Source organism: Mirounga angustirostris, unplaced genomic scaffold (assembly GCF_029215605.1).
Source record: "Mirounga angustirostris isolate CCGP_5_RB_7025 unplaced genomic scaffold, mMirAng1.0.hap1 SCAF_15, whole genome shotgun sequence".
In the NCBI taxonomy this organism is placed as follows: Eukaryota; Metazoa; Chordata; class Mammalia; order Carnivora; family Phocidae; genus Mirounga; species Mirounga angustirostris.
In genome coordinates this window covers 83,314,979-83,342,202 of record NW_026991723.1, presented here as the reverse complement: position 1 = coordinate 83,342,202, position 27,224 = coordinate 83,314,979, and the positions used below count along the sequence as shown (strand labels likewise).

Sequence of the window (27,224 nt, the reverse complement as noted above, 5' to 3'; positions counted from 1 at the left end):
TTCTGATAAATCTCCCGCTTTATTTTTATCAGCAAAGTTGCTTATTTGCTATGTGTTAGAAGAGTGTATTTTGAAATGTGTGAGTTGACCTAACGGCAAGGGGTCACTTATATTAGAGGGTTTTTTTTTTTGTTTTTTTTTTTTTTGTGATGCTGGATTGCACAGAGCCATTGCCCCAGATTTTTTTTTTTCCTATTGTTAAAGCTGGTATAAGAATTAAGCCCCTGATCCTGGTTATTACCTACAGGCTAGCTAGACAGGAAACTAGTGTAACCACAGTGTGGCCTTTTGAGGCCATTTTCCAGTTAAGTATAAGGAATTTGACCAAAATACCTGGAAATATGAGGGTATCTTGAAAATTGCTAAAATTGCTCACATAAAAACAGATTTGATTTTAGGGCAGGGAGGGAATTAAGGCAGTCCACCAGATAACTTAGTTTAGTCTTGCTTCCATCCCGTTCCTTTGTAAGAAGGAATGTTTTCATTTGGCCCAGTGAGAAATTTAAACTCTCGAAGATTATAATTCATTAAAACGGGTAGAAGATTAATATTTTGTCTGTCAAGATCAATACTGTCCCCTCTTTGCACTAATTGTCAGAATAGCGTGCGAGGGCCGCTGAAGGGTAGTGGTGTGCGGCAGAACCCTCACATCACAGGGAAACGATTCAAAGGCAAACTGTCCTGCACCCTCTGGTATCGACTTGCAAATTAGCATCTGGAATCTAATTAAACAAGCTTAATGAAAGTAGCAGCTGAATGCTGCTGGAAAAGACAATCCGCTTTTTTCCCCCTCTCTGATACATATTCTGTACTATTGAAGTTGGTCACCAAACACATCGTGTGAGCACAGTTAAAAAAAATTAGCATTTATTTGAAGAATAGAAACTGTTTTTCATTCTGTTATGCATTTGGCATGCTCTGGCGTCCCCTGAGAGCCATGCCACAGCGGATAGTGCACAATATTTAGAAATCCGTGACAGGCAATAATAGCGACTTGAAAAATTCTTTTGCTAGAATCTCAAGTTGAGAGCTGCCAAAAGCGGAGAGGATCAGATCTGCAGTGGCAGCTGCTGTGCCCTACAGTTAGAATTCTAGACTTTGAAGATGCTCAACTTAGAGAAATGAAGACTGCAGGCTTAGCCAGTTTTTGCAGGTTTCTAGAGCTCTGGCTCCCTGCCTTTTGAAGATGAGTTGCCGAAGCTTCTCCCACTGCCTGAGGCGTGCTAACACCAGCAGGGTCTTTTTTTTTCTCCTAGTCTTAGTGTGTCTTCAGTTGTAAGTCGCACATGCTTAGTCAGTGCCAACTGTGATGGTCCTTTCTCTGGTCACAATGCCGAGGGATGAGCTCTTACCCTCTACCCTTCAGAGAGAAGCCACGAAGATAGATGGTGACGTATACAAGTGCCACTTCAGCCGGCTGATTTATGGAGTCCTATTTCATCGCTCGGCAAGTGCTGGCCTCTAGAGAAGCCCTTATAGATTGCTAAAGATGTGAGCAGCTCTCGCCCTAAAGGCTTGTGGTTACCTCACAGACGTGATGCCAAACACCTAGCTACCGAAGAAACAGAATTAATCTGTCATCGCAGGCAGCTATAGATCCACTTTAAGTAATGAAAGAATTCATACCAATATGGTGTCCTGACAGCAGATCTTAGAAGTAACTGTAGTGGGGGTTTTTTTTGTTTTTAAGTCTGGTGCAAGACACTGACGTTACAGATTCATTTGTGCTTTGCGAGACGGACCGTAGTGTAAGAGAGCTGCATTATTTTGATTAAAAGGAAGAATTTGTTCAGCTTGGCACGGAGACTGGTCCCGAAGGAAAATACAGAGCATGGGTTCAGTGTGGTCAGGTAGAAAGGGGAATGGGAGCTTAGGAGCTAGAGGATCGGGCTGTGAGTCTGGTTCCACTGTCCTTGTGGCATGACTCGGGGCGAGCCACGGCCCAAGACTGTTTGTCTAGAAGATGGGGATCCAGAGACCTGCCTGGAGGTTGCTGTCAGGATTAGATGTGGTCTGTAAAACACCTTATATGGTGGCTCACACAACATTGGCTCTAAAATATGGCAGCTGCATCTGTTTTTCAGTTCATCAGTAGCAGGATACAAACATCCCATAGCAACGACTAATACGACCATTTGTACCTGCATCAGGCTTGGCGATTATAGCATCATACAGATAGGACTCTTCTTTTCCATCCGAAAGCTTAAAATCCGAGACAGACTTATGGAGAGGCCATAATGACAGCAGAGGAAGCCTGTTTGACACATACCAGAGGCCATGGAAGTATTTGCCTTTTTGCTGGGATGGGGGAGGAGCTATTGAAGGTACAGTAACCGTGGCAGCCAGTGCTTGTTGGGTCCTGGTGCGCTGCGCCGGACCCTCTAGCTTCCTCGGCGTCCTCTCCTTTACTCTTCAGTAACTGCGTGGGGCCTGTACTTTGTTAGCCCCGCTTTGTGGAGAAGAGCAGGAGGCCGTGGGGAGGTCAGATAGGCACCTTGCCCCAGGTCACACAGCTTGCCAGCGACGGAGGCACTGTTTGCCTCCTGCTCGGCCTGGCTTGAGGGCCCTCCAGCGTGATCCATCACTGTGCCACTCTGCCTCTTTGCTGGGCTTCCAGGTCTCTGACAACAGAGGGGGCGAGACCTCTTATTCCGGGTGAGCTGAGGTCTGGGCTGTCTGGGCTGTTCCTTTTGTCCGATGAGGTCTCGCGTAGACGGCCGGAAGCCAAACAAACGTCAGCGCAGGTGCACATACCTCGTCGGTGAGCCCGGGAATAGAAAGACACAAGAAGTTAGAAATACACAGAGATACTGGGAGATCGAAAAAAGTCACTCGGCTATGAAAAATATTGTTTTCTTCTCTTTGAATTCATCAGACCTTTTCCTTTGAACCCCCCTTCACCCCAAATACCTTTTGATTGGTTTCCCCCCCAGTTTTCAGATATTCACAAGAGAGCTGTTTTCTCTATATAGCTAATGTTCAGATGGCATAGACCGCTTCAAATTTAGTAATGAGACCAAGAACTCCTTAAATATTGGTGAATGGCATTTGTCCATTTGAGGCAAATCATGAATAACTTGAACAAAAATAAAAAAAAATAAGCAAGACTATCATATTTGAATAATGAGGTGCTCTTTTTTTTCCCCCCAACTGCCAAAACTTTTTAATCTTCGTCAACAATGGTTCTGTCCTCCGTCTTATTTAGGTTGCATCTGTGTGACTCTGAGCTCAGGAGCCCTGACAAGCGGCATATGAATTCTGTATTCATTAGTGATCTTGATCCAAATGCCTCTGTCCCTGCCACGGGGGCTCAGGTGTGGAAGCTGCTGGCTAATCCCACCAGCTGACATTCAGAGGTTTAATGACTCCATAGGAAGGTGACCACTCGCTGGGAGGGTTGCTGGCGAAACCCACACAACAGACAATGGAGATCAAGGAGGACTATCAGTGTTGAGCCGAAGCACCTTCCTGTGTGACTTGAACCCTGTTGGCATCAAATGGAGTTTTAAGTAAATGCAAAAAAAACCCCAACAAAACACAACAAACAAAAAAACCCTGACCTTCGATAGCTCTCATAAACAATGGTTTTTCTGTCTGTATTGATACTGATGGTGTTTAAGGCTGTTTTTCTTGTTGCACTTTAATGGGTGTCAGCTTAATGAGCTGAACTTGACACACTTCCTAATTTTTAGATTTTAAGGTTATGTTTGTCTGGTTGCTACATCTGTTTAGGTATCTTTGTATGTCTGGGAAAAAATACATAGAGCTAAAATTCTTTCTTATTAAATGGTTTTTTGAGGATCTGTGCTGACATTTGTGCTTATTGTGATCTCTAGCTTTGAAAAAATACTATTAGAGGGCGCCTGGGTGGCTCAGTTGGTTAAGCGACTGCCTTTGGCCCAGGATCGAGTCCCGCATCGGGCTCCCTGCTCGGCAGGGAGTCTGCTTCTCCCTCTGACCCTCCCCCCTCTCATGCTCTCTCTCTCATTCTCTCTCAAATAAATAAATAAAATCTTAAAAAAAAAAAGAAAAAGAAAAAATACTATTAGAAAGTGAGTTCTTTGACTTGTGACATGTCATAGGATGTTTTGATTCGTCTAGTGTAAAATTTTAATGTTGGTTGCCTTTTTTAAAATAGCTTCATCAAGATATAATTTATATCTGTACAACTCAGCTACTCTAAGTGTACAGCTCAGTGGTTTTTAGTATATTCTCAGAGTTGCACAACTATCACCACAGTCAATTTTAGGACATTCTCATCACCCTCAGAAGAAACCCCGTACTCATTAGTAGTCACTCCCCATCTACCTTCAGCCTTCCTAGCCCTGGGCAACAGCTAGTCTCCCTTTGTCTCCATAGACTTGCCTTTTCTGGACATTTCATGTAATAGGAATCATAGCAGTATGTGGTCTTTGGTGACTACTCCTTTAATGTATAATATTTTCATAATATTTCATCCATGTTGTAACTTCATTCCTTTTTATGGTTTAATAATATTCCATTGTGTGGACATACCACCTTTTATTTACCCATTCATTAGTTGATGGACATTTGGATTGTTTCCGTTATTTTGAATAATGATGCTGTGAACATTTGTGTACAAGTTTTTGTGTGGACATGCATTGTCATTTCTCTTGTCAGTCCCTTGGAGTGGGGTTGCTGGGTCATATGGTAACTCTGTGTTTCACCTTTTGAGGGTCTGGTTTCCGAAGTGACCGGGTCACTAGATGTGCGTTAGATGTAGTTAAGTTGTGTCTTTATTGTTGGATCAAAAAAATGTATTACTTTTCCTCAATAATTTTCTCTCTGGTTGTATTTAAAGTAGTAGGTTTGTTTTTTTTTTAAGATTTTATTTGTTTGCTTATTTGAGAGAGAGTGAGAGAGCAAGCGTGAACCGGGGGAAGAGCAGAGGGAGAGGGACAAGCAGACACTGTGCTCAGCTCGATCCCATGACCCTGAGATCATGACCTGAGCTGAAATCAAGAATCGGACACTTAACTGACTGAGCTACCCATGCGCCCCAGCATTAGTTTTTTGTTTTTTTTTTTAAGAGATGTCAGAACCCAAAATTATAATCCCGGGGGCCCAGTGTAGGATTTTTCTTAAGTAGTGATTTCCAGTGGTGTTAAACAGTTAATTTTAGAAATGAACAGATAACTGAGGTTGGTGTTATGATTCCATGGGTGATTCGAGAATCACTTTTAACCTTTAGAATAGATGATGATGAGAAGACCCTGCTGATGGTTAGAGCTTTTCACCAGACCCGGTATTTTGAGTTGTCCCGCATTTACAAAGTGGGTTTTTTCTCCTGAGTTGGAGCCCACTAGTGAGCCAGCTTCGGAGAGGCAGGAAAGGACTTCTTGAGTTAACGTTTCTTCCCTTGGATCTTTTCCTCTTGGGATGTTTTCTAAGGCAGATGGGAGTTTTCTTTGGTCTTTCTCCTGATAATTCAAGAGCAGGACTTTGCTCCCTCTATACAGAGCTTGGAATTTCACAAGTAATTGCTTCTTTCTCTCTGATTCTGCAGGACTCCTTCATCTTCCTGACTTAGGAATGGCCACTTCAGTGTCCGTTCGTCTGGCTGAGTCTTGTGTGTCTTCCGTATCTCCCTGTCTTCAGACCCTCAGTTAATGGTGTTGGCTGACTGTTGTTTCCACCCTTGTCATTTTAGTCTGCCTCTGATACAAGTTGAAGTTCCAAGTGGGGTATTTTGGGGAAGGGGCAAAGAAAATTTTAGAAAGTGTCTTAACTCTTCCCATTTAGTTTCAGGAAATAAAAGGGGGTTAGATGGGAGGAGACCCAGCAAGAAAGGTATGGTTTACCAAAATCTCCAGTGAGCTAGGAATGGATTCCTCTTAGAATTCAAGTGTCAGCAGATCTGAGGGAAGTGACCCGGTGTAAAATTCGAAGTCCTCTCCCGCCAGGTCTTTGCGGCACGCTGGAGGGACTACAGACGCTACACTGCCGTAGTTACCGGCTTGGGCAATTCTTTGTTGTTTTTTCTGCCACAAATCTTTCTGTGCAAAATTTTTTTTCACTCTATGCTATGTACACACTGAATTTCATTTTCTTGTAAAGTCAATATGTAATCAATCAGCAGGTACTTATTGGGTACCAGCTGCATGCGAGGCATTGCACTATTCTTGGTGCTGCGATCCAGAGGTAGTATTGCAGGAGGCCATTCTGTATGACGGTGGAAATTCCTTATACAGCTATGGGCAAAGTAGATTGAAAAGGAGGGATTATTTTACTCTGTGGTAGATAGGTAATTATTTATGATGCATTTCTTTGGAGCAGGTGTTCCCATTTGAAATGTTTTCACTTTACATATTTCCTATAACTGAGAAAGGGGGAAATACTCCATGTAGGAGAAATATTTCACAAAGTATATTGCTTGCTGCACCTCTGGCAAAGAGCCAGCAGGCAAAATGTAACTTCTTTGTGACCAGCAACTCTTTAATCAGAGAGAGGCAAGAGCTAGATTCCAGTGTTGAATAGAAATAAATGTTTGGTGACTTTCAACTATATGGGTAGAATTAAAAGGAAGTTGGTTTTGTTAATAATATAATATTCTACATCACGATATCAAAGAGAAAATGAACTTCTTTATCCATCTCTTACCACATTGGTAATAGTGGTGGGGGTCTCAGGGACATAATTTAAGACACTAAAAATGTCCCCTTTATCTGCGTTGCCTTTTTCTGTTACTCAAGCAAGCCAGGCCAAGACTGGACTGCCACAGCTCCTTGGGAAAAGAAATAAAAGATACGCTTTTATTATTCACTGATTTCATTCCATCCTGGAACTCTTATTTTGTAAAAATTTTGAATCATAACCACTTATTGAACAGTGGCTTTCAGGAGAAGAGGGACCCCCCCCCCCCCGCCCCGCCGAATTTCACTGTCAGAAGTAAGGCTCTGTATCAGGAATCCAAGAGGTCGTCTGTGGTTAGAGGCTGGCAGCTCTTAAACAATGGATTTCCACTTTCTCGTATAGAGGTTAGAGAAATACAAGAAATGAAATATAGGACTGAGTGTTACTGGATGGTAGCTTAGGATCTTATAAGTTTTGCCTTGGCAGGTAATTTGGCATAAATTGTTAATGTAAATCTGGGTTAGTGGTGAAGATGTTATTTTAGTAAAAAAGATAAACTGCTGATTAATTCAGCATAGAACTCAATTACAAATTGAAAGTGTCTCTGCGGGACTCCCGGACCCTAAAGACGGCAGATGTTGAATTGATACTCCAGCATATTTCACAGTGGTATGAAATATTAACATGGCTTATTGTATTTGTGTGGGGTGTGATACCAGAAAGGGGGGGTGGTGGGCACGCGGGTGTGCACAGCAGCCACACGTCACACGTTGGCTGACACGCGCTCACGTGTGATGAAGCATCGTAGGGAAGTTGCTGCTTTTTTTTTAAAAAATGAAATAGCTCTGTGGAAGAATTAAGTGTAAAATACCACTTGGGGCTAAATAGTTAAATGTGGTGCCCGTGGTCGTTTATGTTCTACCTGTAAATGAACATAAAATAAAAATGGTAGACTTATGTAAGATATTTAAGTGTTAAATGGGACCACTGCTGCAAGAAAAGGGGGAACTTGAGCATTTGATCTGTATTTCAGTAACTGTCAGCTTTCATGGGCTGGGAAGTTTTCCTGGGCTGCTGTACTATTTTTACCTTCTGATCTAGAACATATGGTAATTTAATAATGCCCCTGTAATTTGCACAGGCAGAGAAGTTTTGTTTCACAGTTTTCATAGATCTGTATCAACTCAAGGGGGGAAAAGTCGGCAAATATGATGTATCAGAAGATCTGAATAAATGGAACTGCCAATATTTGAAGGGTTTAGCAATTTTTAAGAGGCGTGAGAATAAAGTTGGCTTAGATGAGATATTTCAAAGCCATTACTACAATTATGACAGGTTTTTTTTTTTTTTTCTTTTTTGCATCACAGCCTCGTCTAGATTTTGCTAGCTGAAGTAAAAACTGTTCCAAAAATAGCCAAATGATTATGGTCAGAAGGAACATAGCCTGGATACCGTCTGCTGTTACAAAGGCTTTTAAAAATGGTGCTTTCTCAAAAACATCAAAATTGGCAAAGGCAGAAAGGCAGTGGGCGAAGAAACCAGAAGTTTCTTGGTACCTACCTCACCAGAAGAACATCTTTTATATCCCCATTGAGTCTCCACGAGAGCCTTTATAAACTTTTGAGAGGTGGTATCATTCAGAGATGTGAGGGGTGGCCTTCTGTTCCATTCACCTAAGTTGTACTGATCTCCAACTGGGTGCCAAGGTCTGTGCCTGGTTATGAGCCATGGTCCCTCCCTTGGTAACATTTACGACTTAGTGGGGTGGACCGGCCTACCAGCGCCTATTGAAAGTGCAGTGTGAAAAGCACAAGAAGGTGCATCTGTTGGGGGGCGCAGAAGTAATACAGAAGGGAATTATGGAATCTGTCTGGGGACTTTCAGATGGCCTCAAAGCGCACGTGACTCCTCCCTTGAATTTTTTTTGTCCTAGGGTTTGAGGAAGGGGTGGGACAGGGAGGCTGCAGCAAAGGAGAGACCAGGGGGCATCACATCATGTCCAGAGGTGCGGGGCGGGGGCGGGGGGAGCTCCTGCTCTTTTTCTCAGTGTGTAACCCTGGAAGTTTGGACAGCTGAACATATTCGGAAATAGGAAAGCGAAACTCCAGACGGTGTCCAGAGTTGTCTGGGTGGTCATTTCCTGAGTCGGAGTGGCCTTTTAATTAGCATCCACCTCTTCAGTGTGGGATAAGGCCGAGCTTAGCATCCCTGTCCCTCCGTGTGAATATTTAGTTTAGAAAGCTGCCACGTTCCATTAGAGGTGGTTGTGTTTCGGCAGTGGGTGCAGGAGCCGTGCAGACTTTTCAGATGTCCTTTGAGATTTCCGTTGCAGTGTGATTGGGAGGTGCTGGTACTTAGTGTGTGGTGCATGGTGGGATGTGAGCTTACCTGCTGTAATGAGACCCCAGCCGCATACCTCAGGAAGGGAGTTAAAGTTTTAACCTTAACAGGTAATGTTACTTGTGGGTTTCTGTGAGGTCATTTAGACTGCTCTCCCCTAACCCTGAAATGGTGTAGGAACAAAGATAAGAAAATGATACGAAGTTGTGCTAAATTGACATTTTAAAATTCCACCCAGTAGTACAGATTTTGGAAACTCTGCAGCGGCCAGTGTACAGAGCCCAGTCACACCTGGAATGGTTGTCACCCTGTCATCATGTTGGAATCTAGTTTTTCTAAACTTGGAACTGTGACGATACCAGGAGATCGAAAAGATTTAAGGGCACATTTAACTTTGATTCCTTGACAAATACATTGGTTTCTTTTACCTCAGATAAATTGAATTGGGGTGACAGCAGCATAAACAGGGCGTGATGGAAAGTGCATGCATGGGCTTTGAAGAGGTCTGGGCGTGAGGATTGATTTTTGCCTCTGGTGTAACCCCTGTAGCCCCAGTTTATAAAACCTAAGCCTCATTCGCAACGTGGGCTTAAGTCAGTACTTGAGAGGATTGTTAGTAAATTGTACTCAGGCTTAACAAAAGTTCTCTTATCATCTGACTACTTCTTGCCCCAAAATGTCAGAAGAAAATTAAAGCGCACTTGCCTTTCTTGGTCAGTTTTAGTTAAGATTTACAGTCAACAAATGGCCTGATGGGAAAATTCAGTTAAATGGTATCTTCTTTATTGATACACAAGGTGGTCGAAAAACAATTTGACTCATCCTGTTTGCTGAGAGGTTTTATCCATGTATTGTAGGGAAATGCAAACATTTGAATGTGGTACTGATGCAGTGAATTGATGGGCTATTGCTTTGGGGTTTGATGAGTGTACGAGAGATCCATCAGGATGTTCTTAGTTTTACCAAATGTTAACAAGCATGATGAATTGGTGGAATGATTGAGTAGCATTATGTAAGTGGTATACTTGCAGATTTGAAGAATTTTAGAGGTCAGCTACTTTAAAAAGGTAAACCCATGAGTGGGTTCATCAGTTACAAATAAGGACTAGACGAGCATCATTAGTGATTTTGGAAACTAGTTATATGGAGGTTCTGTTGTCTTGAGTGAAAAAACAAAAAACCATGGGCTTTTGAGTCAGACAGAACTCTGTATAATCTCAGACTTTCCAGTTGTTGGCCGTGTGCCTTTGGGTTAGTCATTTTCCCTCTCTGAGCCTTTGTTCCCTGGATTTGTAAAATGGACATACGGGTCATTCCTACTTGAAAGGGTTATTTGGAATAGTGAGTGGAAGAAGTGGAAGAATGTACTTGGCACAGGGCCTGCACATAGTAACCTAAGTTCTTTTTCTGCCTTCTTGTAGGATATAATTTCTAATGAAATATAGTAAGTGAAAATGTGCCACTTAGTACGGTCCTTATTGGCATGGCAGTAAATTCTGTATGGAACGTGTTCATGTGAACACAGGGTTTTATGGCATCATTTTGAATTTCATTTTTAGTATAGGGGCTACTCTCATAATTGATTTGCTTTGAGTTGGGGGTTGAAAAAACAGTACTAAGTTATGATCAGGTGCCCCTTGTGTTGGCAGTTCTGCAAGAGTTAGTCTTTTGGTAATGGGTGTTTGTGAATGTGAGAGAAAGGGGAGAATTGGATCAGGTTAGCACCCATTATGGATTTCCTGCATACCAGCACTGTGCTAGCAGTTTCTGTGGTGCATAGAGGGCTTTGTTTAATCCTCATGACCACCCCGGTGCCACATGGTTTCAGGCCTCTTCTGCAGGTGAGGAAATTGGGACTTAAAAATGTTGACTTTACAACCAGGGTCACATAGTTCCTGAGTAACAGGACTTGGATCTCCTAGGTCTTCGTTCTCTTCAATTCTTTTGCTTCTGCTGCCTCCTCCCTCCTCCCCCCAGCCCCACCACTGCAGTCATATTGTGAATATATCCATCAGCTCCAGAAGTTTCTTTATGCCCCTTTGGGAGGCACCCCCGTTCTTCACAAGAACCTTAAGTAACTGAGGGGGCATCTGAAGGCTGCGTGTGTGCCTGGGATCCCAGGAAGAGGTGACCAGCCAGAGGCCTCATGGAGAAGTGTCCAAGTTGGTAGCACCTCACGATCTCCGCTCCCCTCTTTCCCCCATCTGCTCTCTGCTTGTCTGCTTTACTTAGGTCTGTTCACTTCTACTTTCTCATAACTTTACTTTGCAATGGCCAAAACCCTCATGAGCATGATTTTCCCTTAGAATTTCCTTACATTCTTTTGGCTCTTGCCCCCATAGTTAACCAACCCCTTACATTCTTTCTACCACACTCCAGAGGCAGACAGGCATAGGTTGAGAGCCCGTGCCACCAATGAAATGGCATTTACAAGTTGGCAAATGTTCTGGGTTTTTCCAAAACAGCAGCTTCCACTGGCTCTGCTCTGCCTTTATCTTGTCCCTTTTCGGTGACACCTGTTAGAGTGCCTACCGCAGAACCTTACCAGTGTCTGGAACATGTAATTAAGTTAATCATTGCCTCCTATCAACCTACCAGAAAAACAGCTGCCAGGAAGTTATAAAAGGCCTTTCTGTGATGGCTGGGTTTGTTGAGCATTGGGTCAGTGCCTGGGACTGATGCTGGATGTCCAGGCAGCACCTTCCACTTCCCGTCTCCTGCACTCCCACCTGACCTTCAGCTCCCTCCTTGCCGCACGGGCCTCCCAGTCCTGTTGATGGTCCTCCTGCCCGCCCCTGCTGGCCCTCCACTGTCTCACTGGGAACATTGTAATCCCCTGCTCTCCTCTCATCTGCCTTGGGCCTTTCCTCCTCTCCTGCCTCCAGGTTACAGTTTCATAAAGCACAAATCTAACTACCTCATTCGCCAGCTTAAAATTCTCCACTTGCTCCCACGCAGGGCTCCCTGTATGGCCGATGAGGTTCTCTGGTATTCATTCAGCCGCACCTTTCTCTTTCCCGTCGTCACGGTTTTACTCCTTCCGTCACTTCTGCCCCTTGGCTTGGCTGCCATATACTTGAATGTCACGGTTCAGCCTCGTCTTCATCACCTGTGCCCCATGAGATCTCTGTACCCCTCTAGTTCTCCCATCAGGCCTGCCTCTTAAGACCTCTTACCACATTGTAGTGAGCTTTTCTTCCTGTTTCCCTTCTGGACTCCACACTCTCGGGGCAAGGTCTTTGTCTGTTGGGACCTTATTCCCAGCGATTAGCAGTGTCTGCAGAGCACATTAGGATCAGAGCATTAGTACATGTTTGCTGAACTGAGCTGACGTGTACATTTCTTTCAGGGGTTTTGTATCATGTGAAATTTGCTTCATATGTGGTCTTTAAACTTCCTCAAACAAAGGTGCTCTGTACTTCCATGGATCTCCTTCTAGTCCTTTCTAATCCTTGTGAGGCTGTAGAAGCAGGTTCGTGCAGTGTAACCTAGTGCCCACAATAAACTTCCCACATGTGCCCTGCCCTCTGCCCTGCTTTCTGTCCTCCAGATGTGAGTGTGGCTCTTCTTTTTCATCTCTGTTGTGACCCAAGGAACACATTTACTTCATTCCCCCCCCCCCCTCTGTTTTCACCTCCAGGAATTTATTGGCAGAGTTATCACTGACCGCTAGAGAGAGAGAAATATTATGAAGATCTTATTACTACCTGGGGCAGCTTGGTTTTCATTTGGAGGATTGTTGAGCATATTTCTTACTCTTTCTTTAAACCTAGTCCTGTTTTTTTCTCTGATTATATTTGATTCACTGCAGCCTTGGAAATATATATTTGTATACACATATGCTGTGAACGCTGATTTCTTCTTCTTGCAGAAAGCAATATGTTCCTGTCTCTCTTGGTCCTTTTCCCTCTGGAAGCTTAGGTGTTTTTCCTTCCATTCGGTATCTCAGAATCCAGCAAGACCTCTTACCCACCACCAGTTTTCCTGTGGCAGGGTACGAAGATGGGCTTCGGTGAGACAGGGCCCTACCCCGGCACTGATCCCCAACTCCCACTCAGACCCAGCTGTGCGCCCTCAGTGCGTCAGCCAGCCATTCTAGAGCCTCAGTTTCCTCTGCTCACCGGCGGTGAGGAGGATTAAATAAGTAACATAAGCATTTGGCACAGACCCAGAGGATGTGGTTGGGTGTCCCCTGTTCCCTCACACCCTGGCCTCTATCCTCCTGCCGTAGAACTTGCTCACAATTCTGTTTGTAAAGTCCATGTGTCAGGGACATACCTGTCCCCTTATTCCTCCCAACAGCCCCTGGACAGAGGCACTGTTTCTGTTCTTTCAGCGGGCAGCCCATGGCTCCTGGAGCTCAGCGCTGTGTCCATCAGTGCCCCAGCTGTGCTGCTCTTTTCTTTTTCTGTGGCAGCTGTTTCTGGCCCATCGTGGCTCTGTAGCCTCAGCCGTCTCCTCTCCTGGCCCTGAGTTATGATCAGGCTTTTGCATCCTTCTGTGATCTGGCACGGGCCAAGTTGGCAGTGGCGTGGTTGGCAGTTCCTTGACCGTGAACACCCTCTCCTGTCCCTTCTGAAAACCCCTTAGATCACTCCTGCACGCGCAGCAGGTTTGCCCTTCTTTATTTGCGTAGCTCAGATCCTGGGTGCCAGAAGCTATAGGGGATGGAAGTGGCAGCGCCCTCTAGACCTTAAAGACACAGTCACTACTTCACTCCCCACTCTGGGCACACTGAGCACCAGCTGCACCTCAGTTACACTCACGGTTCCCAGGTGTTCACACTGGCAGGCTGTGTTTACCCAGACCGCTCAAGCCAAAACCACAACTCAGACACCTTCGCTTTCGTCACACAGCCCAGTCTGAAAAAATATTAAATTAACCTTTCCCACTGTAAAATATGTGGCCACACATGGGATACATCATGTCTGTTCCAGAGTGCAGGAAGCATTCTGCTTGCGGGGGGAATGTTTTAAACACTTTTTTGAGCTCTTTAAATTTTATTCAACCATCAGCCACGAATGACTCCTTCAGGCCGCATCAGTGGCGTAGGCAGAACCTCAGCATGTCCATAGGCCACTATGGGACACCGTGTTTAAACCTCTTCCTTGGAAGCGTTTACCTGTCTTGGAGTGCTCTTGGTCCCTGCTTCCCAGCTGGGACTGGTGCACTTTTGGAACTATGCCTTTTGGTATGATCTGTCTTGTAACTCATTTCACCTTTCAATTTGGCAAAGCCAGGAATGCATTTGAGGTTGATGGTTCATGTTTTCATTTGTTGACATCCACGCCAAGCCACATGCTAGCTGCCTGGGGTACAAGAAGGGAGATGGGGTGGTTTGGGTCCTCTCGTTAGAGCCCAAGCTCTTCGTCACACCCAGACTTCTAATCTGCTCTGCTGCAGATCATCAGAGCAATAGCATTTTTTTGCTATTTCAAATCAAAGTGACAAAAGATAATGCAGGGTTTTCAAGATGAATTTGGACTGCTTCCGTTCTCGTTGGCTAAAACTCTTAGTTTTTAGTAAAGGAGCAAACCATTGTGAACTAAATGGTCACTGCAGATTTCATAGCAACTAGGAGAACTGGTGGGAGCTGTGAGAGGGTCCGGCTGTGGTGCTGCCCCCATCTCTCTTTCCCTGGAGCCGAGGGCCGAGAGCACTGTCCCCTGACTCCCAGCATGACAGTGGGACGGAAGGCAGAGGGATGCATCTGCAGTGCCCCAGAGGACAGTAGAGCCAGGGGAGCTCTGTCCTTCGTGAAAAAGGCTGTTTCTTCTTTTTTCAGTTCCTTTAATGCCAGTGCCTCAGCTGCATACATGGGCTATATTTTCCAGCCAATAACCAATTTTATTTCTTTTTAATTTCTTCAAAAAATTTTAGATGCAAGTCAGTTGTTTTAAATGACTTGCCATTCACACGTATTTTCACATTCCAAAGCTGTATCTAAAATAGTGTGTTGGGTTTTCCATCAAATGCATATTTAATGTTTTGCCTGCCCCTAATGTAAGTAAAACACTGTTGAGAATGCATAACTGAATGGTGGAACATAGAGGGTTTATTGAAAGAGTATTAATTTGATGCTGAACTATCCAGAGTGCCCATTGGTTGGGGCACCTACATTTTACTCTGGTGACACTCCCCATCTAAAAATCACTTAAGTGAGGAGAGAAATTCAATTGTAGCTGTAGACAAGAATAATGTGGAAAAGTTTCTTTGCAGTACTATTTTGGACCTGCACCATAGTGGATACCGAGGTAATCTATCAGTTTGTGAGTGTCTACAAAATGCAACTCTCTAGATAACAGGTTTAAAGTAAAGATTTAATACAGTCTCCATCTCCTATGATGTTGCAGTGACAGTTTAAAACTCATTCTCTAAATCTCAGCAGACTTTATAGCTAGCAGTGGGCCAATATAAAGTTTAATAGCATTACAACACATAAATCATCTTTTAAAGATGCTACTGGTAGCTCCAATATTAAATGCAGACAATCGCCTGTGTTATAAATAATTTATCAAACACCATTTCAGATTAGCCTTCCATGCTGAGTTATTTATTTTAGCCTTTTCTGTACGATTCCTAAGGCACTTTTTGAAAGATCCATTACTGGTCAGTTTAATGAACTTGGGGGTCTGTTTTGTCCCCTCAAGCACTCGGGTACAGCTGTGGTGACCATTACATGGCCGACGTGGACCTCTTTGTGCCTTTTACAAGTGCTGCCCATTTGTCATGTAGCGGTAAATGGAGCTGCACATTGGAGTCCAGGGACACATTGCGCGATGCAGTGATGGAGACAAACAGATAGCTCTATAAAGTGCTGCTTGTCACAGCTGACGTGCACTCCAGTACATCACTCTTATTGTAATCTCATTTAAGAAGCAGGGGTGGCCCGGGGGACTGATACTCCCAGTTAGTTTGGTCTTTGTAGCCATAAAGCAGGAAGTGCTCCTTTTATATTCTCTGAACTTTTAGGGAGTGTGCTTTTTGCTTGGATTAATTATTATAGGAACTTCTTGACAGAACTGTGTGCAGATTTGTCAGCATGTTTGTCTGGACCTTCTCCTGGCCTGGGGTTGGGTACGGGCAGTCACTGCTTCGAGATAAATTTTGTGTCAGTGCTTCCAGGAGCCCTTTGGCTTGCTTTCTTAAATGAGTTACCTTTTATTAAGCAACAGCTCTGTGCCAGGCACTATAATAGGTGCTTTCTATACCTTATTGCTAATTCTTGCAGCAGTCCTTTGGGAAATCCTAATTTATCATCACTGTACTACAGGGGAGGAGAGTGAATTCGGAGAGGTGAAGTGACTTGCCCAAGGTTGCACAGCAGTAAGTAGGAAACGGGATTCAGACCCAGTCTGCCTCCACATCTGCCAGATTAACTTTTAATCACCAGGTGGTGATATTTTGGCTGAGTGTCTCAAGGTAAAAGGAAGCAGCCATTGGGCCAGAGGACCATTTTTCTGGTAGCCAGGATGAGTCCTGCTGGTCCGTGTGCACACTGAATCCAAGTTCCCTTGTGACTCGCAGCATAAATCCATAGCAGCTGGCCGGGGGAGGACGCTGGCCTGGCAGTGGGCAACAGCATGGCACCTGGGTTTGCTCAGCTGGGGCCACGGGCTTTGCAGGGCCCTCGTCAGAGCCCCTCGGTGGCAGCTGTCCCCCGGGCAGATGCTGCTCAGAACTCGGGACACCCTGCAGCTTCCAGAAAAGGGAGGTGCAATTTCCCTAGGAAGAAGGAATCCTAAAGGAAGGAACAATGCTTCTTGCATTTATTGTGGGCCAGAGATAGACAAAAATGTGGTGTTTTCCCCATCTCTTGCGTTCAGTTGGTGGTTCTTCTCGATGGTTTTCTTAAATATTTGGGAGAACGTGTTAAAGACAAGAGTTGTTTAATTGTGAAACTCCACTATAAAGAAAACACAGTATGAATATGCCCAGTAGCATATTTGCATATGAGTCTAGAATTCTGAGTGTGGAAATATGCTGGTAAAAGATAGTGTTTGGCATACGAAGCGTTTTCTGGAACATAGTAGGTGTCTCTAAATGTTTGTTGAAGACATTAACTATGTAAGTAATGGGTAGACAGTAGAGCCTTGGTAAATTTTCACTGTTTGCCTTTTGAGGGTTTTTGCTAGGGGTGGGGGATATGCAAAATAAGACATGGGTTTTGTTTTGTTTTTAAGATTTATTTATTTATTAGAGAGAGAGAGAGAGAGAGAGTGAGTGCTAGCAGGCGGGGAGGAGCAGAGGGGGAAGGAGAGAGAATCTCAGGCAGACTCCCTGTTGAGTGCAGAGCCCGGCGCAGGGCTTGATCTCATGACCCGGATATCATGACCTGAGCTGAAATCAAGTTGCACACTTAACCGACTGAACCACCCAGGGGTCCCAAGACATGGGTTTTTAATATTGATCTCTGCCATATTACATTGTAGAAGCGTTTTAAGTGGTGTCTATGGGCAATTTGGGAAACTCAGTGCTTCCCCCACCTCTTTTACGGAAATGACAGTTGGAGGAACCGCCCATTGGCCCAAAGACTGATTGGCAGCCACCGTCCACTTGCCCAGGTTCTGAAGATCCTAGGTGATTGAGGAGTGACATACCCTGAATCAGGGAACTGCTGTCCACTGTCCCCAACTCACTAAGGAGCCCCCAGCTGAGACAGGTTACTTGTGAGCTGGTGTGGTGCTGTGGCATTCTGGCTCTGGAGCCCAGTGGACCTGTTCTACGGTTTACTAGCTTGGTGACCTTGGGCAAGTCATTCACTCTCTCAGCTATAGTTTCTGACAGTACTAACTTCAGAAGATGGTTGAGGGCAGAGGCAAAAATGATGATCAGTATGCCCAACTCAGTACTTGGCGCACATTGCGGTAGGTGCTCAGTAAGGTTCATTCAATTTCATAACATTGAGTCCTGTGTCTATGAGATGAGGGTAGGATTGGAAAAACGACCAGAGCCTTGTTGAGATTTTCTTCCTTAAGGAATCGGTGGGGAGGAAAGGAATTTAAAAGGTGTGTTTTCCCAATTTTTAAAAGCCTTTTACACTTAACAGCACATAACGATAGTTTTATGAATAAATCAAGCTATACATAATACAAAGTTTTTGTACATTTTTAATTTTTATAAGTTCATCTATTCACATTACAGAATATTTGCAAAATGGGGGAAGATTCGCCTGTGATGTGTGCACTGTCGGTATCTGTGCCCAGTTTCATTGACAGATATTAGATACGCATGTCTGAGATCATGTGTGTATCTCCGTTTCCTCGGCGTCTTCTTCCATCTCCGTCCCCAAACATAGGACGATTTGGGAAATTTCCGTCTGTAGTCCTAAGTGCAGCCAGCAGGGTTTGTGACATCTACTAGGTACTGTTGGCTGGCTCAAGGCACCAGCAGCAGTGATGTCAAAGCAAAGAAGATCATTAAACAGAGAAGGGAAAGGAAGAGGAGAGGGTAGGGTGGGTGAGGAGCAGGGGAATAAGGAGGGTGCCCCTACACACGCACGTGCACACATACACACACACACACGTGTGTGTGCGCAAATCTAGAATCTTTTAATAAGAGAAACAAGTTAGAGTGAGGCTGTGCCCGTTAAGTTACGGCTGGGTTTTGTCTGTATGGTAGCAGCCATCTCCTCTAAGATGGTTTCTTTGCTTCCACCTTCACTGGCTTTTGGCCCCTTGGGCGCCCCAAGAGAGAATTCCTGATTGGAGGATCCTGTTTGAATGAGTTCTCACGGGGCTGTATGTGCACAAGAGAATAACCAGCTCCGTTGGCCCAACGTAGGTGTCACTCAGAAAGTGAAAAAACCTGGTAAGTTAAAGATCAGATTAACCCCCTAGCTCCTACTGCTGGGTTGCTGAGGATCCCACTTCCAGCAGAGCCGTCTCGATCCTTCTCCGAGTCTGTAGAGGGCGCTCATGTCACTGGAATCCCACTTCCTGGCTTAGGGCAGGCAGAGGAGCAGGAACCCTGAGTGGCTCAGATCTTCTCACAACAGAAAGTCAGCAAATCTGCCCTTTGATGATCTCAGGCTGGACTTTGGGGCGGGGAGTCATGTTTCTCAAAGAGTGGTAGATGAGCTCTTTAGTTCAGCTTGCATATTTTTGGACTCTAAAGCACTGGCGAATGGGAAAGGGGCAGCACTCTCTTCCTTGGGAGAATGGTTCATTTTTTTCCTTGCTGCCTAAAGAGCTTGTACGTGGTGCTCCCCAGGTCCCACCTTGCTGCCTCCACTACCTGCTTTCGGTCTTACTGCCCTGCTTTGTGCATGCCTGGTGCATGGCCTGCCTTGCAGCCCCCTCCCTGAAGCGTTGCTGACCCCACCAGTGTTTCCACAGCTCCCTCTCACACCGCATTGTAGTTACGTGGGGCTGATACCCCTACTGGACTCTCAACCCCTACAGGGCAGAGACCTTGGGGCCTCATCCCTCTCTGTAGCTCTACCTCCTAGCATAGGACCCGACATATGAAAGGCCTTCTTGAATCAGAAATGAATGAATCCACCTTTTCACAAGTCACTGTTGTTGACTTAGACTTGCTTCTAAAAGGAGAAGTACAAGAGAGAATGATTCAAGGGAAGGAATCACTGTAAGTGAACATGTAGGCTCTTTAGTAGAAGGCAATAGATTCTCTTGGACAAGAGGTCCCATCCTTGGCTTTGCCACCATTTTGCCAGAACTGTAATGTTTTGGTGTTAGTTTTTCCCCCTGATACGACATCTTCATTATGTCACCTGAAAGCAGGTTCTAACCATTATTGAACATTTTTGATCAGGGGTTAGCAAACTATAACCCGTGGGCCAAATGTGCCTCTCCACCTATTTTTGTTGATAACGTTTTTTTGGCATACAGCCACATGCATGTGCTTATATATTGTCTGTGGCTGTTCTGTGCTACTGTGACTGAGTTGAGTAGTTATGACAGAGACGGTATATCTAACAAAGCCTAAGGTGTTTAGTACCCGGCCCTTTACAAGAAAAGTTTACTGGCCCCTGTTTCAGATGATCAGTTGCTCCCTGTCGGCCCAGAGTCCTCAGTCATGCAGTGATTATCTGATGTGAAGTAGCGTTTTGAAAGAAGGGATGCATGCAGAAAGGGTTTAGAAGACCTGGTTCCTGCACTTACTAGCTGAGGAACCTTCGGCAGGTCGTTCTGGTACTTTGAGACCTTTTCTTCATCTATCAAATGGGCATTGAAAACTTCTACCTCACCCGTGATTCTGCGCACTGCTCGTGAGAGCACTTCGTGGATGTCAAGAGCCGCCCTCTCAGCGACTGTGGCCGTGATCATTGCCATTCTCTTTCTCAGGAGGAGGAAGCCAAGAAGCTGGTGAGTGAAGCCATTGCAGCTGGCATCTTCAACGACCTGGGATCTGGAAGTAACATTGATCTCTGTGTCATCAGCAAGAGCAAGCTGGACTTCCTCCGCCCATACTCAGTGCCCAACAAGAAGGGGACTAGGTAAGTGAAGGAGACGAAATTCTGCCTGTGTCCCCCGATTCCCGCAGCCACGCCTGATCTCTCCATGGCATTTAGACAAGGTTTTCTTTTTTTTTTTTTTAAAGATTTTATTTATTTATTTGAGACAGAGTGAATGAGAGAGACAGAGAGCACATGAGAGGGGGGAGGGTCAGAGGGAGAAGCAGGCTCCCTGCCGAGCAGGGAGCCCGATGCGGGACTCGATCCAGGGACTCCAGGATCATGACCTGAGCCGAAGGCAGTCGCTTAACCAACTGAGCCACCCAGGCGCCCTAGACAAGGTTTTCTTGATTGTTACCCGGTGAAGTAAGGCCGGTGTCCCCAAGCCGGCCTTACACACAGACCTTCGAGTCCTTATTTGCTTTATGATTTGGGTTGCTGTCAGGTATAGAAGAGTGATTTTACTTGTAAAATGTTGATGGGAGAGGTAGAGCAGGGCCCAAAAGAGAGTCCTAGCCTGGGGGTTTGTGGGGAGAGATTCGAATCACCTGCTATTCTTTCTCTAGTCTCTTAAAGAATCCCCTGAATTACCGTATGAAATTCCACGAGAAGCATTTTTCAGGGAAACCAGCCCGTAGCTTTTCTCAGAGTGGTATAGGAGTCCTGAGCGGTTATAAACTAGGGGTTAGGAGTCTTTAAAGTTAGCCTGGGGTGCTCCCTGGTGCCTCCTGCTCTCCAGGGAGCCGTGCCGTTCCACCCGGGGCATATGCCGAGCAGGCCCTGTGTCTCAGTGGCGTGGCCCAGGCTCAGAGGGGGGACAGGGTTCTAGCCGGTTTGCTGACTAGAACTGGAAGGTTTCCAGCCCTCGTGACTGGTGTGTGCAGATGAGCTGCTCATTTGCAGTCTCGCATGGTTGTCCAGCTGTTTGGCCATCCTCTGGCTCCTGACCTCTTCCGCGGGCCTGACAGCTCAAGATGGGGCTCCCGAGCTCTGCTTCCAGCTGCACTCATGTGAATGTGGCACACCAGGATTTACAAACTCCACCACTTCCCGTGCAACCCCATAGCGAGGCCAGAGTGTAGCAAGTACATCACCTTCTGGAATGCTTCCTTTAACTCTCACTGCATATACCCAAATTCCAAATCAGGAGTAATTCCAAGGAAAGAGTAGAACATTGAGAACCAGCACCGCACTCAGCACTGTGGGAACTCAGTGTGCTCGCTGCAGGTAGGGTAGCTCAGCAGCAGAGAGTTCTGGCTCGGGGTGGGGAGATGTCATTGCCTGGCATGATGACTTTGGGCCCGTCAGTCTCCTAGTCTTTGAAATGATGGAGCTGGATAGGTGAACAACCCGTGGAGTGCTTGGGCTTTGAGCTGGAAAGGAAACCACCTTTAGGCCTGGGGCTTTGCTGGGGGAGCAGGCTTTGCCGAGCGAGCTCCCTGACGCCTGGGTCCCCCATTACATGCAAGATGCCGCAGGAGCTGAGAGTTCAGGGAGGAGGACATGGTTACGCTCCATCCAGACAGAACAGAGTTCTGGGTGAGGATTCTGGAAGCCACGTTTGAGCCACTTAAAAGTAGTATTTGTGTAGGACAGGAACCTGTGTTCAGCAGTAGCACATCTTAATTCTTTGGGACATTGTCAGTCGTCTGTAGAAGAGACCGTAAACCCACAAGAAGAGACACAAAACGACCCTGTTGGCTAGTTGTGAAGATTCAGTGAGCTGGTATGAGAGGGGCTCGGCCCGTGGCAGGTGTGTGCCGGGCCCCGCGGCAACGCCGCACACTCTGGAATCTCACCGTCCTCTTTCCTGCCAGAGGCTGACTGGTGGGGCGCTGTCTGGGGTAGGGGAACCTTTCCCAGAGGGGGCAGTCAGGCTGGGGGCAGAGATTCGGCCTGGGCGTGTGTGGACCCAGCCCTGCACCTTCCTGTTGGGTGCTCTGCTGCCAGCCTGCCGCAGCCCTGCTTTGGAGAAGCCCTCCCTGCCTGCCGACACCAGGCGCCCGTCACCAGGATGGTGAGCCCCCCCCAGATGTGGCGGTTCAGACGAGTTGGGCACACAGGAGTCGCTTGGGGCATCGGGCTCCAAGACGACAAAGCTGCCAGGGGTCCAGTCTGGGGGAAGGAGCCAGATCTTCACACCTGCAGGGGAGGGGCGGGGCACACCTTGAGAAGGTGCTGCTGCTGAGTGTGGTGGGGACCGGTGGCTGAGCGGAAATGAGGCCAGCCGTTTGCGGCACGAGCTCCTGGATTTCTGCAGAACTCGGACGTCGCCCACTTTTTCCTGCTTCCTGCTCCCTGTTGGAGCACCAGCGCCATTTGAGGGGCTGATTTTCAAGGAGCGCGTGGTCACGGCATAGCTAGCAGCCTCTGTTAGTCCGCGCCAGATCGACAGAAGTAATGTCCCAGCTGGGGAAAGACCAGAGGAACAGTTGGATTTGTACTGCTGTTTGACGATATTGTAATTCCTGGCCCCAGTGTGAGAATTAGCAGCTCAGATGTGGCTCTTACAGACTGCTTGTGCTCAGAGAAACCGCTGTCAAGAGTCACTCCGAGGGGCGCCTGGGTGGCTCAGTTGGTTGAGCGACTGCCTTCGGCTCAGGTCATGATCCTGGAGTCCCGGGATCGAGTCCCGCATCGGGCTCCCTACTCGGCAGGGAGTCTGCTTCTCCCTCTGACCCTCCCCCCTCTCGTGTGCTTTCTCTCATTCTCTCTCTCTCAAATAAATAAATAAAATCTTTAAAAAAAAAAAAAGAGTCACTCCGAGAGGAGGTGTGGGGCGTGACCTGGTGGGGACCCGCTGCACCGCCCTAGGGAGCAGCTAACCCTTCTCAAGGCTCGAGAGTGTAGTCTAGAGTGACAAGACCAGAGTCCGGCTGCGGGTCATTTTTATACTGTTTTTGCTTCCACGTGTTTTTAATGTTTAAGGTAACAATTAAGTCGTCCTTATTTCTACACAAGAGAAGGGTGATGACAGCCTAACAAAAGGGTCCACTTCCTGCTGATACTGAAGGGTGCTTTTGGGGAGTTGAAGCTCGAAGGCAAATGACCCAAGTGCTTTCCAGCATCTTCTGGGGAGGGTGAGGTGGAGAAGGAAATGTGAGGGCCCATTAAGTGCCAGGTGCTCTCTCTGAGTGCTTTTAGGGTGCACATCTACCAGGCGCCCCTATTTTGTAGCCCTGGAGCACTGGGGAGAGTGAGCCTTGGGGCAGTTGAGTCCCCCCAAGGTTACAGAGCTGGGAATCAGGAGAGCCAGGCTCTGAGTCCAGTCTGCTTGCTGCCTTGCCTGAGTACTTGTCCCTCTCTCCAGGCCTCTGTTGGGCCCCTTGAGGGGATCCTAACTCTGCCTTTTTCTCCCACTAGGTTTGGCCGGTACAGGTGTGAGAAAGGGACCACTGCAGTCCTCACTGAAAAAGTCACCGCCCTGGAAATCGAGGTGCTGGAAGAAACAGTTCAAACAATGGACACTTCCTGAATGGTGTCCATGGAGTACCTGGGCTTCGAGCAGGATGGGAATCACCCTGATGGGCTGATCAGTGCTCTGCAGGATGGGGGGTGGGGGGCAGTGGCGGCTCCCCCATAAGACCTTCATTTGGCGCAGTGTCTGCTGAATGAGACCCAATAAAAAAATGAAAACCGGATTGAATGGCTGAGGTCTGGAGGTTGTGTGGTTCTTTGGCCACTAAGGCTCATTGATGTGCCCCTCCCCCCCTTCAGGATGTTAATCCCTCCCCCAGTGCCCGTCTGTGTTCACACAGGTGTTAAGAGCAACGTAACCCTCCTCCTAAAAGCAGGTGAGGCCTCATCTGTCGCGGAAGTCAGATGAACCTTTCTACCCACCCCTTGTGCTAACTTTTTCTCTTTGTTCAGGGTGGTCCCAGGTTTTCTTGTTTTGTTTTGCTTTTTTAGAGTGAAGGCAGCGCAGCCTTTTACCTCAGCAGCCAAGTAGGAAACAAGTAGAGACATCAGTTCTAAGTACCAGGACAAAGCAGGTAGGTGGACAGCTGGCTTCGCCACAGCCGCATAGAACTGCGTGAACTGCTTGTTGGCCAGTTTCACAGAAGTCGCAGGAGTGCTTGGGGCTTTACCGTGTGTGGTAATTAGGATACCGTCATTTCACAAGCACTCAGGCCTGGTGAACGGCTGAAATTTCACGCCTCCAGAGGGTCCTGGTGAGCAGAGTTGCTCTCATGGTGTTGAACATAGGCGGCGTGCGGAGAGCAAGTTCATCCGCATCTGTGGCTGATTCTGCCATGGGTGACACGGAGGCTCTGAGAGCCGTAAGCAGAGTGTGTGCAAAAAAATCTGTGTGGAATCAGAAAAACTTTTAGTGGCAAGTGCTAGGCAGGAGATAGGGCCTTGACTGTCCCCCAGAGATAGCATGGCTGGGGTACACGGCAAAGAGTCCCAGCACCATGATCTTCCAGAGTGAACACACTCTTGGGGCAGCCGCCCTTGTTAAATCGCAAGGAGTGGGGTAGGGAGAACAATGGAATTATTTACGGCAGCGTCCTGGCCGACGATTATCAAAATTATCTGGGGAGCTAAAAAAATTCCAAGATTACTCAGAATGTCTGGGGCCTGAGAAATTGTATTTTTAAAGGCGCCTGGGGAAATTGTGCTGTCACATGAAGCTGTTTTAAAGTTATCTGTGAACTGTACTCACTCACAGAAGTGACCCCTCTTACCCCATTTTATTTCAAACATGGAGAACAAGTAAAAAGCAAAGGTTGCATCTGAAGAAAATGTCTCAAACCCGACAGGGTTACAGTAGAACAGAGTTCACACATGGAAACAGAGCAGTGGCCCAGCCCAAGTCCTTTATCCCCAGGGAGGCCTGGGCCCCTGGTCAGCAAGTTGGCAGCAATCAGAGCACCTGACCGGAACGCTGAGTGGGCGGGCATGTCTCTATCTGGAGGGCTGAACTGTCACCAAGTCGATGGGTGACAACTTAGACCATTTGAGGATTAACTTGAGTAGAAAAAGCAGAATTCAAACTATTTCCTTCAGAGCTTGAGTTTTCCTTAAGTTCACATTTATAAATTAGTCTTCACAGTTAATCCTATTTGGGAACAAGAAATAAATGAACATAGTTCTGGTTTCCTATGCATATAATGTAGTTGTACGTTAATTCTTGACTTACATGGTCCATGGACTTCAGTTTTGTGAAGGAGTGGGTGAGTGGCTACCATTTTTGGGTCATCTGCAATGTGCTGGGTCACTTGCCTATTTTATTTCCAATTCTGCCAGCAAGGCTGAAGGTAGATACTATTAGTCCCATTTTACAGATGAGGAAACTTAAGGCTCAGAGAGGCTGAGAGAGTCGCCCAGGGTCATGGTAGGCAGTTGCAGAACCAGAACTTGGTACAGAGGACGGCCTGAGGGCATGGTTTATATTTCTATTTTTGGTATCCCGTGCTTCCTTCCCACAGAGGAGAACGCCTAACACTGTTAAATGAACTGCCTGCCTTCCAGCAGGTGGTGGAGGGAGGGCTTGAGGCGCCTGGGACCGAGCAGGTGCTCAGGAGGGGAGGGCTGAGCGGGGCTGCACAGAAAACACCCCTGGCTCACGAAATACCGGTTGCCTTCTGAAACTCTGTGCCAGATGCTGGGTTCTCCTCATCGTCATTCATCATGTTATAAACGTAGATAAAAATATTAGGAAAATCTCCACTCTACTTTAAAAAAATTATTTCCATTTTATGCTTTTACAACAGAGCAAGCACACAGCTTGATTTTTTTGAAAAGATTCTAAGAGCTAAACTGAACTTGCTATAACCAATTTGAAAGGCTCACGACAAGTCACACAGTCTCCTGCAATTCTCCTGTTCTTATAAACCTTGACAGGTCACTGAAGGAATTATCCTAAAGATTCACATTACAATCCAGATACAAGGGGTACGTCGGTGGCTCGCCGAACCACTCGCCTTGGTAACAAGCCAGCTGAGATTGTCCACAAACAGTTTAAAGAAAGGACTTTCGAATGTGACCACCAGTGACCCTGTGACCAGTGCCCCTCCCCCCAGCTGCTCTGCATTCAGCACCTGCTGTGAAGCCCGGGGTCCCCTCTGGGGAACCCGCGGAACCCTCTTGTCTTAGTTGATGATCTAGGCTACCAGGCGGCCACTTCGGAGAGAAGACTCAAGTAAGGCAAAGTGGTGCGGCTCTGAGAAGGCGTGCTGCGTCCACGTTCAGGTGCTGGAAGTCCACACGTGCATCTGTTTGGCAACCTGGTGCACATAGCCGATGTCGGGTCTCTGGTTGGGGTCGGGGTAGATGCACATGCTGACCAGTTCTCGTAACTGTAAGGGCGAGAACGGCGTGTTATTTTTCAGGAGACAGCCTCGTGGAGGCCCCCGCGCCCTCACAGCTACCGAGGGGAGGCCCGGCACGCAGGTGAGCGACGGGTGGGCAGCCACAGCCGGCACCAGTGCTAGGCCCGTCTGGCCGCAAGGCCACACCTTGAGACCCTGTGAGTGGCTCTGTCCAAACAGTTGTGAACTTCCAGCTGCCCACACGTGTGTGTGTGCGTGCGTGCATGCTGTCAGTCATGCAGATACCCAAACCAGAGGACAAAACTCAAGGCAAGGGCTTATTGATCATAATAAATGCATTAACATGCAGCAGGGCTGCAGTCTGCCCACCCCCTGGCCTCTTTATTGTGCGCATGAAAGACGGAGCTTTTAATTATACAGACACTGAAGGCTGCTTCCTGCCTCGGGCTGGGGGAGGGGCGCCTTGAGCCTCTGATCGCCTCCGTTCTTCTGATAGCCAGAGTGCCAATTATTTTAATGGTAATTAAAATAATGACCTTAGAAAGCCTACATCTTCACTTGCATCACTGGGCTCACTGCAATTTTTTCATTTAAATACC

The 27,224-nt window shown here is 46.7% G+C and overlaps 2 protein-coding genes across 5 annotated transcripts in view; one reads left to right on the top strand and one right to left on the bottom strand.

Annotated features, from left to right (window-relative positions):
- The window catches only part of PSMB7 (proteasome 20S subunit beta 7), a 59,567-nt gene extending 35,576 nt beyond the window's left edge, over positions 1–23,991 (top strand). For all 3 annotated transcript variants that reach the window (XM_045883129.2, XM_045883128.2, XM_045883127.2), the window contains 2 exons: positions 20,241–20,392; positions 23,714–23,991. In XM_045883129.2, the coding sequence (XP_045739085.1) occupies positions 20,241–20,392; positions 23,714–23,825 (264 nt within the window). In that variant the 3' untranslated portion in view covers positions 23,826–23,991. The remainder of the gene's footprint in view (positions 1–20,240; positions 20,393–23,713) is intronic.
- Positions 23,992–25,029: 1,038 nt separating this feature from the next.
- NEK6 (NIMA related kinase 6) overlaps positions 25,030–27,224 on the bottom strand; it is an 84,753-nt gene continuing 82,558 nt past the window's right edge. For both annotated transcript variants that reach the window (XM_045883130.3, XM_045883131.3), the window contains exon 10: positions 25,030–26,652. In XM_045883130.3, coding sequence (XP_045739086.1) covers positions 26,542–26,652 — 111 coding nt within the window. In that variant the 3' untranslated portion in view covers positions 25,030–26,541. The remainder of the gene's footprint in view (positions 26,653–27,224) is intronic.